At 43.8% G+C, this 13,512-nt stretch overlaps 3 protein-coding genes across 7 annotated transcripts in view; all 3 read right to left on the bottom strand.

Annotated features, from left to right (window-relative positions):
* The window catches only part of chic (profilin chickadee), a 144,332-nt gene that overhangs the window by 76,543 nt on the left and 54,277 nt on the right, over positions 1-13,512 (bottom strand). The gene's annotated exons all lie outside the window — the stretch shown is intronic.
* Positions 7,412-11,261, bottom strand: LOC108358023 (uncharacterized). The gene is given in 3 exon segments (XM_017609140.1): positions 7,412-7,897; positions 7,899-10,847; positions 10,938-11,261. Coding segments are annotated over 2 exon segments (3,123 nt in total). The 5' UTR covers positions 10,836-10,847; positions 10,938-11,261; the 3' UTR covers positions 7,412-7,711.
* Positions 11,352-13,273, bottom strand: LOC108358024 (uncharacterized). Of its 2 annotated transcripts, none has more exons than XM_017609141.1 (3): positions 12,854-13,273; positions 12,672-12,820; positions 11,352-12,464 (listed from the first exon to the last, which is right to left on the bottom strand). In XM_017609141.1, exons 1-3 carry the CDS (start codon positions 12,961-12,963, stop codon positions 12,163-12,165), a joined length of 561 nt encoding a protein of 186 aa, XP_017464630.1. In that variant the 5' UTR covers positions 12,964-13,273; the 3' UTR covers positions 11,352-12,162. The 2 variants fall into 2 exon arrangements, with proteins under 2 accessions (XP_017464630.1, XP_017464631.1); XM_017609142.1 differs by having other exon boundaries at positions 11,352-12,467; positions 12,675-12,823; positions 12,857-13,272.

The following is a 13,512-nucleotide window of genomic DNA, read 5'->3' as shown; positions in this document are numbered from 1 at the left end:
GTGAACCGCTTCCTTCTCCTGACGAAACCACTCCGTCTCCATCACTGCCAACCTCCGCCCAACTAACCGCTTCCATTTCTGGTGGAATCTTCGACACTTCCTCTAAGACTAACCGTCTGCTGCAGTACTGGCTGTCGCCATTGGTTACGATCATTCCCTGGAGGTCAATCTTCATGCCTCGCCCAAGTAGGAAATCCACGCCGATGATGACTTCATCCACAATGTCTGCCACAATAAACTTCGTGTACGAGGCCAACCCGTCGATTATTACCTCGAATAATACTTCTCCTAACACTTGGGTTCGCCTACCAGTTGCAGTCTGAAGCTTTGCTCCAGGTAGTGGCTTCACATAAAAAGTAGTCACATCAGGTCGAATAATGGAATGTGACGCTCCAGTGTCCACTGTCAGCACTCGCTCCTGCCCATTCACACATCCACCAATAGTGAGGTTGCTAGCATTCCGGCCAATTTGTGAGACGGAGATTATGGGCCCTTCAACTTCTGGAGCCAGCACGCGGCCCTTCCTGCTGGCACGTTTTAGTTTAACGACTGATTTGAGTTGGATTCGTCTCCCTCAGCCCTGCGTTTGCGTCCTGCTGAATGGTTGAGCCCACTNTGGTTTTCCGCAACTAAAGCATTTCTTTGCACCATCCTTTCTCTCGGTTGCACCAGGAGTATTCTTCTCTGCCATCGACTTGAGTGTTTTCAGGATCTCGTTCATCACGTCAGGTGTTTCCACTTCTACTCGATGGGCTTTGTAGGCTGGTCTACTTAGGAGCGCTGCCGTTTCACGTGTCTGAGCATACGAGACCGTTTCAGCAAATGTTGGCCTTGGATTCGCGTACGTCTCTCGCTTGGTATACACGTCCCGCATTCCGTTGATGAACCTCTGGATTTTTACTCTTTCAAGGTGCTCACCAGATGCATCTCCAATTGCCAAATGAGCCAACCCCTCAACCTCAGAGGCGAATTCCTGTAAAGTCTCGTTGGATTTCTGGCATCGTAACTGTTCCTTTCACAGTCGGGAATAGTCTGCAAGATTTCTGCCGCAGGTCCTTTCAATGCAACGAATAGTGCAGCGGATTTATCCTCCATGCTCCAATGATTTGCTGCAGCCGTTTTTTCGAACTGGAGCTTAAAGACCTGGAAAGGAATCGTGCCGTCAAAGGATGGGGTTTTTACCTTGGGTGCGCTCGTCGAAGTAGCCGGACGATTCAACTGTAAATCACGAAGACGACCTTCCAACTCCTCTACCTTTGTCTCGACTTTCTCCTTTCTCTCTTCGATTTTGTCCTGTATTTGTGTAAGTGTGGATGTGCGCTTCCAGCTGGGATGATATACGTGTCTCTTGTGCCAGTAGATGAGTTTCTAGCCGGGATGACACCTGCGCCGATACCTCTGAAGATATACGTGTCTCCAGCGTTTGCATCTGGGATGACAGCTGTGATGACATCTGTGACATACGTGTATCCTGTGCTTGCATCTGTGACGACAGCTGTGATGACATCTGTGACATGGCAGCCAATAACGTTTTCATGTCTATAGCTGTTGATGAACTAAGAGCCTTTTGCTGTTCTTCAACCTTCCCGGATGTCTGCTGCACATCCTTCGACGAACAAGCAACTTCATCCTTCGCGGATGTTCGTCCTTTGCGGATGCATCGTCGGATTTACCCTGGAAGTCGTATTTGTCCACGTCGATGCCTTCAGCTTCCATAGCCTCCCGCAAACGGGATAATAATTCCACTTTTCTTCCNTCTTCCGGAGGTGGCCAAATTACGCTTTTCCAACTCTTGTTTCAGCTTCTCAATCTTTAAGTCCTGAATTTTCGCCATTTTCAGTAGTTTATCCTTCGGGATTTATACAACAAATAAATAAACAAACTCACTTTCGGATTTATAATATTAGTAAGGATATCACATGGTGACGCGTTCAAAAATAAGAGATTCTCCTCCAAACACCCATCATTCATCCAAAAAAATTTAGTAGATATAGCTGCAAATGTCGTAGAAATTTTCATTTCAACAATCAATCTACCAAAACCGACAACTTCAGCAAAAAAGATTTCAGCATCCTGCATTTGAATCTATTTTGGTATATTTAGAGGAAAATTATGGTAGAAACGAAAAATGTCATACGGCAACCCTAGTCCGCACACACTAAAGTAAACAAACTGGAGATTAATAGTAAATTAACGAAAAATATACTCTACAAACGTTGTGCTTAATAAATTTACTCACTTTTTCGTTGTATACTAGCATTAATAATAAAATTTGCAATAAATAACTCAAAAAGGCCATATTTTCTTTTGTTTATTTGCAACCATGTGTTTGTGATCAGCTGATTTTCTTACTTGCTATTTTTCGCTAGTAAAAATTTTTCCATCAGAAATTTCCAGCTCTCTATCTATTTTACTCTCTCAATTTCCCCTACTTTGCAAGTTTTTTGGGTACGAGAACGCAAAACCAGTAAAAGTTTTCTAAAACTTTTGATAGTTTTGGGTACGAACGCACTTCTAATTTTTTACTTGTAACAATTTGCAAGTACGAAAAACACCTGATCGCATGTTGCTGTAGGCAATTTAAAATGAGGAAACTAGCTGTATTCACAACGAAAAACTATTGAAAATTTTTACGGGATTCTGCTGGAAAGCGTTTCTTAACAAAAAAAATTGCAGAAGAGAGCCAAAAAGAGAGCGTAAAAAAACGAGAGAGCTGCAAATTTCTGCTGACGAAATTTCAACAGATATTTGCAGTCATATGTTTAAAAAGCAGCTGTTCAAAACGCACAAGGAAAAAGTAGGCAATTTTATTTTAATTTGTTTTAATAAAACAAAATCGTTATCAAAACACATTGAAATATTGCAGAATGTAAGTATTTGTACATGCATTTGAAGATGTGTGTGTGTATATACAGTGCTTGCAAATTTCTGCTAATTTTCGTTGCTTTACTTTTTCCTCTTTCGATATCTTTGCGAGGAAAACTCTTCGCCAATCTGCTGTCATCAGCTGTAAAAAGTGTTTGTGGGTTTTTATTGTTGAAATTGACAAAATAAACCTATTTAAATATAAAATATATTGTTTTATTAGGAATTTGCTGCGAATAAACAACCAATTTATCAGCTGTTCATGAAACTTGCAAATTATTACTAGATTTTCGTTCGCGTACTTTTTTGGACATTTTTTCTATGAGAGCGAATTCTTAGAAATTAAGTTACTGGAGAGTGGTTGGCAAGTTACTAGATAATTTGTAAACAAACACAACTATACATATACAACTACATGGGCTTTTCCTACCAAAACTGGTAGGTTTTTTTTCATTTGATAGGTTAGTAGGCTAGATTGGATTTTGGTAGTTTCCGTGACAATGAGTAATAGTTATTTGAGAAAAACAGAAAATATGTATCTCCAAACATTTTATACTTTATGACGTACTTAGACCAAGATTCCAGCAAAGTCTGCCAATGGGCTCGCAGCCAGAATAAATATTGTGTCGGATAGTCAGGCAGTGTTAAAGGCCGTAGACTCTTTTAAAACGGCATCAAGGCTTGTGGACTCTTGAACAACCTGAGAGCCCACAATAGAGTAACGCTGTGCTGGGTTGCGTTACATGAAATGGTCTCGCAAAGCGAGTAGCCGAAATGCGAAAGAAAGAAGAAGAAAAAAAGAAAAGAAGGACTGTATGTGCCTGCCCACTAAACATGCAGCCTAACTGCGGGAGTCGTATCGAGTGCAAGTCGTTTTTCGAGTCGATTCGTATCGAACATTTCATGTCATTGCCTAAAATTACGACTCTACTAGTGTATTAAAACGTAAAAACTTTACTTATTTCAACACGACAATAGACAATGCCAATGTTGTCGAGTCGTATAATTTAGCTTAATTTACGACTTACGCAATGAGGCGGATGAATCGTAGACTGATACACCTTGGATACGATTATCTTCTCCATTTAAAATTTAGAATATGGCACCGCCCAAAGTGCTTAGATTTTTGGATAGCCTAAGTGGCTGTGATTACCATTGGGGTTTAGTACAATAGATCTTCTTCGGTTGGGTACGTTTGTACAGTAAAATGAATTGTCATACGAAGTTAATTTGTTTTTATTATACTAGTTGTGTTTTAGTTTGAGAAAACTTTCCAATAACGGACCAGGCTTTGAAAAAAAGAGGTGATGAGGGGGACCCTTATTTTAAATCTGAAGGTCCCTCCCTCCGGTGGCTTATCATTTTTAAGTAATTAGTAGTTAAAGTTGCAAAAAAAGTCACATTCAACCTCCCTTGTTCCTTTGTAGAGCGATTGAACTGAAACTTCAGTGCTGCCACACATCCTAAAAAACGAAACAATGAAAACACAAAAGTTTTTATTGCATATTTTTACTATGGCCCCTATTATGGTTCACAACTCAACTTAGTTGAGTTGTGTCTGAGACAACTCAACTTGTATACAACTGAACTATTTATTGCTATTGCCGTTCACAACTGTTTTCAGTTGACTGTAGCCAACGAAAAATTCGGAAATTCCGTACAAATTTTGTGATTCCCATAATATTATGTTATTTTAATGATATTAAAATAATAAAATGCCATAAAATGGAAATCAGTTACGAATTATGTTTTACCGATGAGCCCGATGATGCTAGTGCTAGACAACTACGTTTTCAAAGTTGTGTCCCACAATACCAATTTACAACTTACAACTCAACTATCTTGAAAGTTGTGAATCATAATAGGGGCCTATATATCGAAGTATAGATTTAAAAAAGCGGCGCAAGCAAAGATTTTAAATATATCGAAGTATTGGTTTTTTTAGGCACCCCCATTTTTTATTAAAAACTTTTAATATACAGCGTGGCGACGAATAACTGTTACCCTGGTTTTTTTGAGAAATAAAAGGGTCCTTTATAGATTTTCCGAAAAAAGCATTTTATTGTTAATTTTCCACAGATTTTACTTTAGTTGTATTAATTAGTTTTTAAATTTTAATCCTTATTTACATTTGCCAGCAGTGTAAACTTTGAGAGAAAAGTTCATTTGGCACGCAGATCCTCGTCAGTTAATTTATTCCATATCTTCCGTAACCATAGGCCAATTTTCTCCATTTTGAGTCCCTTATACTCCCCTTTTGTCCAACATAAGGCCTCATTCTCAAAAATCTAATAGACTCGGAACTGGTGACCGGGACGGCCATTCATTCGACCAACCCTATAAAGTTTTCTTTTTTTTTGTCTTTTTTTATACAAAGCCTTTAAAAAATACCTGAAAAATACTTGCGTGCCAAATGAACTTTTCACTTAAAGTTTACACTGCTGGCAAATCTAAATAAGGATTAAAATTTAAAAACTAATTAATACAACTAAAGTAAAATCTGTGGAAAATTAACAATAAAATACTTTTTTCACAAAATCTGTAAAGGACACTTTTATTTCTAAAAAAAAAAATGGGTAACAGTTATTCGTCGCCACGGGCGATTTTTTATTATAAATTTTGAATTGATATCGAAATATAGATTTTTTTAAGCGCGGGTGGGCTTTAGTATTCAGCCGCACCTTTTGTTTTAAGAAAACCAGGTGGAATTAACAAATGAAACTTGGTCAGGATGTTAAGGGAGGTATCCTCTAAAACATGTATAATTAAAAAATATAAACAATATAATTGTTTATAAGTTATTTGTTGTTAAAATTTCTTAAGTCGTTCCACTTGATTTCCTTATCAAAAAGTGCATGTCATATACTTTCATATATATAAATGCACATAACACTCTACCTAATAGTTTACACACTTTAATTTTATTTTATTTTGTATATAATAATAATAGATTGGCGCTTACACAATGTTAATGTTTGGCCGAGCTTCTCCTCCAACTTGTGGCGTGCGCCTTGATATTGTCACACAAAGCGGAGGGACCTACAGTTTTACGCCGACTCCGAACGGCGATTGTATTTTTATGAGAAGCTGTTTTTCATGGCAGAAATACACTCGGAGGGTTGCCATTCCCTGCCGAGGGACGACCGCTGTTAAGAAAAACCTTTTTCTAAATTTTTTGCGATGTTGCTTTGACCAGGGCTTGAACCCAGGTGCTGGTGAGTGAAAGCGCGCACTGCTTACCACTACCAACTTTTACTAAGTTGTAAATTGCATTAAATTGCACCCATATTCACACATGGTTGCAAACTTACACATAAGATGTGTTGCCATACTGTTCAAAACAATTCATACAAAGAAGGCAACACAGAAAGGGGAAGTCTACTTAGTGAGGGTTATATTCCCTAAGTGCGGCCGAAGGCCGCCTACGCAGAAACGTGTTCTCTGCAACAGGTGTTCAGCCCCTTTCTTTGGCAACACAGAAAGGGGAAGTCTACTTAGTGAGGGTTATATTCCCTAAGTGCGGCCGAAGGCCGCCTACGCAGAAACGTGTTCTCTGCAACAGGTGTTCAGCCGGTGACAGGTAATAAGGTCAATTGACATTATTACCTTTTCAAAAGCGAAATAAAGTCAACAAAAATTTGGAAATAAAGTCATTGACGCCCGTAAGTGTTGTTTTTTAATAGATGAAAAAGGATTTTGCTAAATCCTCAGTGTTGTGATATTAATCCACACACAATCATGAACTACCTCCAATTGATTCTATTAAAAAAAAGAATATAAATTACGAATATGTAAAAACACGATGCAAAAAACTAAACGCCTGCGTACAGCTGCAATACGAGAAATATTTGAAGAAAGAGTAAAGAAATGATCCATAACATGCAAAACATTTTTCGTTTCTACAAAAATAAAGCGAACACTATTAAATTGAAGAAACAGTACATGTCCAAAAACCCCGGAGGAGCACTGAAAGAGTTCTGTGTTTTAAATTAGCATATTTTGAACGAATTCGGAATGTCTAAGGTGGAAAAGAACCCAACCTTTCTATAAGGAAACAATTCTAGAAAAAGAATTTTCTTACACTGTATTTATGTCTCCGCCAGCAGTCATTTAAAAGCAGCTAAGGAGAACGACGACACTATTTATTAGATGGCACATTCAACGAGCCAATGTGCCAAAATGCGGGTATAAACAATTATTGATTATTTAATATCGGAACCGAGATCATATAAGTTAATGGATTGGTTTTCACACACTTTTGAAACACAAATTATATGCTTTTTTACTGCAGACAAGTTGTTGCCCCAAAACACAGCAGAAATCTTCCAATCAGGGCTGCCTTAGTGATGAGGTGCCATATTGAGGATAAAGAAGTGCCAAAATGTGCCAAATAGAAAAATAAAAGTGCCAAAAAAGGTGTCATTCCTTTTAATCATTCACATTTAGCAATAAAATAAAGCTACATTGAATAGCCTTTATAAATTAGAAAATTTTAGTTGAGAAAAAGAAGTGCAAGCAAAGAATTTCACAAAAATGTTTTTGTACGATAAAAGCAACTGAAAACCGATTATGTTTGTACACACCGACCAGCGGGAATATAATGGCACTTATTTATTTGCAAATTCGTCTTTTATAGAAAGCTACAAACGGTACAATAGCGTGACTTGTTAACGTTAGATTTTATGATGTTTACAGGTTCAAGAATATTATATATAAAGATGGAAGTATGTATGTATGTATGCAAAACATAAATAATCGAATGACACTTAAGGCTAGTTCAGAGTGCAGCCGCGAATGACACTAAAGGTTTGTGCAGAGTGCAGACGATAAAGCTGGTCGTTGCCACTTAATCGCGTACATCCTCCCCGGCTAAGTCCTCCGGACTTAGAATGCCTTCGTGGGCTTGAAGGATACGGCATACTCGTTGGACTGGGCGCTGACACAAATGTCTGCGACAGAAGCCTCTTTCGAATGCGCAGGATTCGATGGTGACTACGCGCACCAGCCCGTCACTCCCCGGATGCACTGCTGTTAATGCGACCGATGCGCCATCGAGATGGAGGAAGCTGCTCTTGCTGGATGGCCACGACGTCACCAACTTGTAGATTTGGCGTAGGTCGGGCCCACTTGCTACGAGCCTGCAGCTGGACCAAGTATTCCTCCTTCCACCGGTGCCAAAAATGTTGCAACATGCGTTGTAGTCGTTGGTAGTACTTTAGCCGATTGTCCGGAGCTTCCGGAACGGGGGCCTCTGGACGAGAATTCAATGGGCGGCCGATGAGGAAGTCTCCGGGTGATAGCGCGACGCCGCCTTCGGGATCGTCATGAAGAGCGATGATGGGTCTCGAGTTGAGACATGCCTCAATGCGTACCAGCAGGGTACTGAGTTGGATGAACGGGAGAACAGCGTCACCAATGACGCGCTTGAGATGCTTCTTGGCCGAACGCACTGCAGCCTCCCATAAGCCTCCTTGATGAGGAGCGGAAGGAGTTATGAAGTGCCAGCGGACGCCTGCATCAGACAGTTGTTGCTTGGAATAAGTGTTGTGCCAGTCGACCAGGTCAGTTTGAAGTTGACGGTTTGCCCCCACAAATTGGGTGCCATTGTCGCTATAGAGATTGGTGCAATATCCTCTACGACTCACAAATCGATCAAAGACGTCCAGAAATGCTCGGGTGCTCAGGTCTTCCGCCAGTTCTATGTGCACTGCCTTTGTACACATGCATATGAAGATCGCAGCATACGTCTTGGTGGTGGTGGTAGAACGTTTACCACCATGGCGGACGAGGAATGGTCCGGCGTAATCCAACCCAGCGTTGGAAAAGGGAGGCGCAACCATTACTCGAGAGCGAGGTAGATCAGCCATTTGTTGTTGTTGCATTGCTCTTTGGTGTAACTTGCAGGTCTTACACTGATGTAGGCACCGCTTGACCAAGACTCTAGCGTGCACAATCCAGAGATCCCGTCGGAGGTACTGTAGCATCTCCCTAATGCCGCCGTGCATTGTAATCCTGTGTGCGTTGCGGACCAGAAGCGTAGCTAGGGCACATTCTCTAGGAAGGATGATCGGATGGCGCTGCTCATACGTGAGGTCTGCGTTCCTCAGTCGGCCGCCAACCCTTAACACACCAGCGTCATCCAGGATAGGGTTCAGAGAGAGCAACTTACTCGAAGCAGCAACGCTGGAAGAAGCTCGCAAATGATTAATTTCTGAATTGTAATAATTACCTTGCGCTTCTCGAACAAGAATTTCAAAAGCTTGCTGAATTTCATCTGCCGTTATAACTGGCGTACGCCAGTAGGGTCTGCCCGCTGGCCGAAACCGTAGCACATAGGCTGTGGTATGCAAAACTCGCTGTAAAGTGCTGAAGCGTTCCACTAATGGAATGAATGTGGTAAGTGACCCATTACACCGCCGGACTTGTATCTTAGGGATGGTCAGAGTGCAGATATGTGTTCGAAGTGGCCTCAGTTCGGCATCGTGCACTTGCTGCTCGCTGTCGCCGAGAAGTGGGATCTCACTTGGTATAAGATTGTCTTCGTACATGTTGCCTGGCCCATTCCACCATAAGGAAAAATTGTGAAGAGCCGCTGGTGTCATGCCGCGACTGGCACAGTCGGCAGGATTGTCTTTGCTGCTTATGTGATGCCAATCTGAAGGATTGGAGTTCCTTTGGACGTAAGCCACTCGATTGGAGACATACTGCATCAAAATGTTTGGTGGCTTGCGTATCCAAGCAAGGGCTATGCTGGAATCGCTCCAATAGGTGCATTGATCTTTGCTGAGTTGAAGAGCCTCGCGTACACTCACCATAGAAGTTACAAGCAAGTGAGCGGCGCACAATTCCAGCCTCGGAATGGTGATTGCCTTAAGTGGACTAACCTTAGTTCGTGCAGCTACGAGTCTCACTCTCACCTGTCCATCGGGTTCGATGCTTCGTGAATATATGACAGCGGCGTACGCCCGTTCGCTGGCATCGCAAAACCCATGGAGCGTGGTAGCTGCTGACTTGGTCATTCCGATCCATCGTGATATGCGGAAAGCGCTAATAGCTGGAAGGCTGCCTCGGAACTTGAGCCACTTCTCGCGTAGCTCTGGTGGTAAGGGCGTATCCCAATCTATCTTGGCGGCCCATGTTAACTGCATCATCATCTTAGCGGTCACTGTTACTGGAGCCAGAAGTCCAAGAGGGTCGAAGATTCTGGCCACTTCACTCAATACCTGACGTTTGGTAGGGATAGGGTTAGCATCTGGCAGCGTTACCCGAAAAAGAATCACATCATTGACTGGTCCCCAGTAAAGCCCCAGAACCTTGGCATCAGTGTCGCCTAAGCCAAGTGTGCAGCTGGATGCCTCTGAACCAGATGTCGCCGAGAGCACATCCACATCGTTGGATTTCCACTTGCAAAGTCGAAAGTGGCCTTGTTGCAATATGGTGGAAATGTCTCGCGCTAACGTGATTGCTTCATTTGGCGTGTCAGCGCTATCCAGGAGATCATCCATATAAAAGTTGCGTAAGATACTGTCCCGTGCAGCTGCAGCTCGATTAGCATCAGGAACCACGATTTGGTTGTCAATGGCGCACTGGTTCAGAACACGAGCAGCGTTATAAGGGCTGCAAGCCATACCGTAGGTGACAGTCTTCAGTTGATACGCACGGAGCGGGTCATTAGGGCTTTCGCGCCAGAGGATCTGCTGCCAACATCGATGCCTGGAGTCCACTTCGATTTGCCGGAACATCTTCTCGATGTCAGCCGTGACAGCTACGCGGAATCGACGAAAGCGTAAGAGGATGTCAACTAGTGGATCTTGAACTGCCGGCCCAACCAGCTGAGTGTCGTTCAAGGAGACGCCATTGCTGCTCTTCGCCGAAGCGTTGAAGACCACACGGAATTTCGCGGTGACAGCATGGTGCCGTATAAAGTAGGCGTGGGATGGATCATCTCGTTGTAGCGTGATCTTCTCCATGTGGCCGAGCGTCTCGTACTCGCGCATAAACTGAACATACTTCTGGCGCAAGTCATCATCACCCCTCAGACGCCTCTCAAGGTTGAAAAAGTGGCCCAGCGCCTTGCCGTAGGAATCACCGAGTGCAGGCGCATCCGGAGAAAATGGGATCTGCACTATGTATCGGCCATTGCTCTTGCGCGATACGGTTCGTTGGAAAATCTCTTCGCAAATGTCATCGGTCGTTTTGGGGCGAGGAACCTCCTCCAGTTCCCAGAAGCGTTGAAGAATCTCATCGAGTCGCTCCTCCTCGGTAGCACATTCGGTCGGTGTGCCCAAGGCGGGGAGTGACGCACAGCGTGGCGATGTAGGTCCGCATATGACCCAACCGAGACGCGTATGGAGAGCGCACGGCTGCTTAGGCCCACCAGTGATAGTTTCACCCAGGAGAAGTATGCCCATGATGTCCGCTCCAATGAGTACATCGATGCTTCCTGGCGTGTGAAATGTCGGATCAGCCAGTGGTATGTAGTGTAAGTGTTTGTACCCGCTCGTGTCAATTGGAGATGCGGGAATCGTCGAAGTTATACTAGGCAAAATGTGCGCATCAAAACGGCACTCAAATTCTGCATCGTGATATGATCGCATCACCAGAGTCGTCTGTCCGCGCGAAGAAGTTGCCCTCTGCGAACCAATACCTTCTACCGTCAATGTGTAACGCCTTCTGTGGAGATTCAAACGCTTAAAAAATGGCTCCGTAATGAAGCTTACCTGTGAACCCATGTCACACAAGAGACGACACGATACTTCCTCTCCACACCCATTTACGATGGGCGCCTTGGCAGTGGCTGGTAGGACGATTCCTTCGGATTGCGCCAGGAGAGACTGGACAGCATCCAGACGGGGCAGGACCTGAGGCGCAGTAGCGCTGGTTGATGGCGATTGTTGCTCGAGTACGGACACTGGTCGCGCTACTGAGCTGGTGTTTGTAGGTAACCGCTCGCCTTGCGGAGCTGCCTTACAAAGCAAGGTGTTGTGTTTCTGCTTACAGTTGTTGCAATTCCCCGAGTTACACTCACGGGCCGAGTGACCTGGTCCCAAGCAGTTGAAGCATAACGTTGCTTGGCGTACCCAGTGCAAACGTTGATCCAGACTTAATGCTCGAAATTGAGGGCATCTTGATATACGATGTGGCTCGGCGCATCGTGGGCAGGTCATTGCTGATCTCATGTTGGCGCTTGAAGATTTGGGCACCACCATATGTGACTGTGCGGTACGAAATGTTGCCGAGTGCCTCGGCGGTACGGTAGAGCTGCTCCTTGAAGTGCCAGCATAGGTCTCAATCTGCTCAAGCATTTTCTGCAGCTGCGACAGAGTGTCTGAATGACTCCGAACGGTGCGCGACCGCCGATGTTGGCAATTTACGGAGAACAATAGGATAAACGATGGCGTCCCAATGGTCGGTGGCCAAGCCCATCACGTTAAGTGCACGTAAGGTACTGCGTACTACATCGATTACATTACGAACATTGCGTTGCGTAAGTGCTGGTTGTTCAGGCAAGTCCAACAACCGATTCACATGTGACTCAACCAAACGCCTGGGATTGTCGTACCTCCTCTTCAATTCCGCCCATAGTAGGTCGTAGCCTCCAGTGTATACGCCGCCAACTATTGACACCGCTTGCGCATCGACGCACTGCCTTAGCCGGCTGATTTTGTAAGTGTCGTCAAGATCAGTCCGATTATGTACCATCGACTCGAAGATGTCCTTAAACACCAACCAGTTTTCCTGTCGACCATCGAACGTGGGGAGTTTGAATGGATCTAATCGGTGTTCACCTTGGCACCGGCTAGATGCAGAGTGCGCAGTGGCATTTGAGCCAGCACGCATGCGTTGCAATTTGGTGACAGCACTACCATAAGCCACCTCCACTTGCGCTAGTAGCTCCTCATGAGCGTCCAATTCTTCGTCAGTGGCTCCGGCCACTAGCGCGATATGATTGTCCATGAAGCGATTATAGTGCCCGGTTAGAATGCTGATGGTGTGCTCCACGTGCACCTCATCCGCGGTATAACCTTCGGTTTCCACCTCCGCCCTGATGCGTAGTATAGAACTCCTCGCCGCTCTTCTAATATTCATTGCAGCCATAGTTCCGCGGTTAGAATCGCGAAGGTAAACTAGTTTTATTTTACAGCGTAGATTATACGAAACTTTGGCAATAAAAAACCGCGCTTTCAGTCCTCACAGGAGGCACCAAAAATATGTACGATAAAAGCAACTGAAAACCGATTATGTTTGTACACACCGACCAGCGGGAATATAATGGCACTTATTTATTTGCAAATTCGTCTTTTATAGAAAGCTACAAACGGTACAATAGCGTGACTTGGTAACGTTAGATTTTATGATGTTTACAGGTTCAAGAATATTACATATAAAGATGGAAGTATGTATGTATGTATGCAAAACATAAATAATCGAANACCATCGAACGTGGGGAGTTTGAATGGATCTAATCGGTGTTCACCTTGGCACCGGCTAGATGCAGAGTGCGCAGTGGCATTTGAGCCAGCACGCATGCGTTGCAATTTGGTGACAGCACTACCATAAGCCACCTCCACTTGCGCTAGTAGCTCCTCATGAGCGTCCAATTCTTCGTCAGTGGCTCCGGCCACTAGCGCGATATGATTGTCCATG

Source organism: Rhagoletis zephyria, unplaced genomic scaffold, assembly GCF_001687245.7.
Source record: "Rhagoletis zephyria isolate East Lansing unplaced genomic scaffold, Rhagoletis_zephyria_1.1 Rzeph_scaffold_00194, whole genome shotgun sequence".
Lineage (NCBI taxonomy): Eukaryota > Metazoa > Arthropoda > Insecta > Diptera > Tephritidae > Rhagoletis > Rhagoletis zephyria.
This window is presented reverse-complemented; position numbering and strand designations above follow the sequence as displayed.

Excerpts from the sequence above, each read along its gene's own strand:
- LOC108358024 (XM_017609141.1), bottom strand. The coding sequence starts at position 12,963 with ATGGCTGCAATGAATATTAGAAGAGCGGCGAGGAGTTCTATACTACGC. Across the intron at positions 12,821-12,853 it reads GTGCACGTGGAGCACACCAT|GGACAATCATATCGCGCTAG; the intron begins CAGCATTCTAAC and ends TAATCGCTTCAT. Across the intron at positions 12,465-12,671 it reads AAATGCCACTGCGCACTCTG|GAGGCTACGACCTACTATGG; the intron begins CATCTAGCCGGT and ends GCGTATACACTG.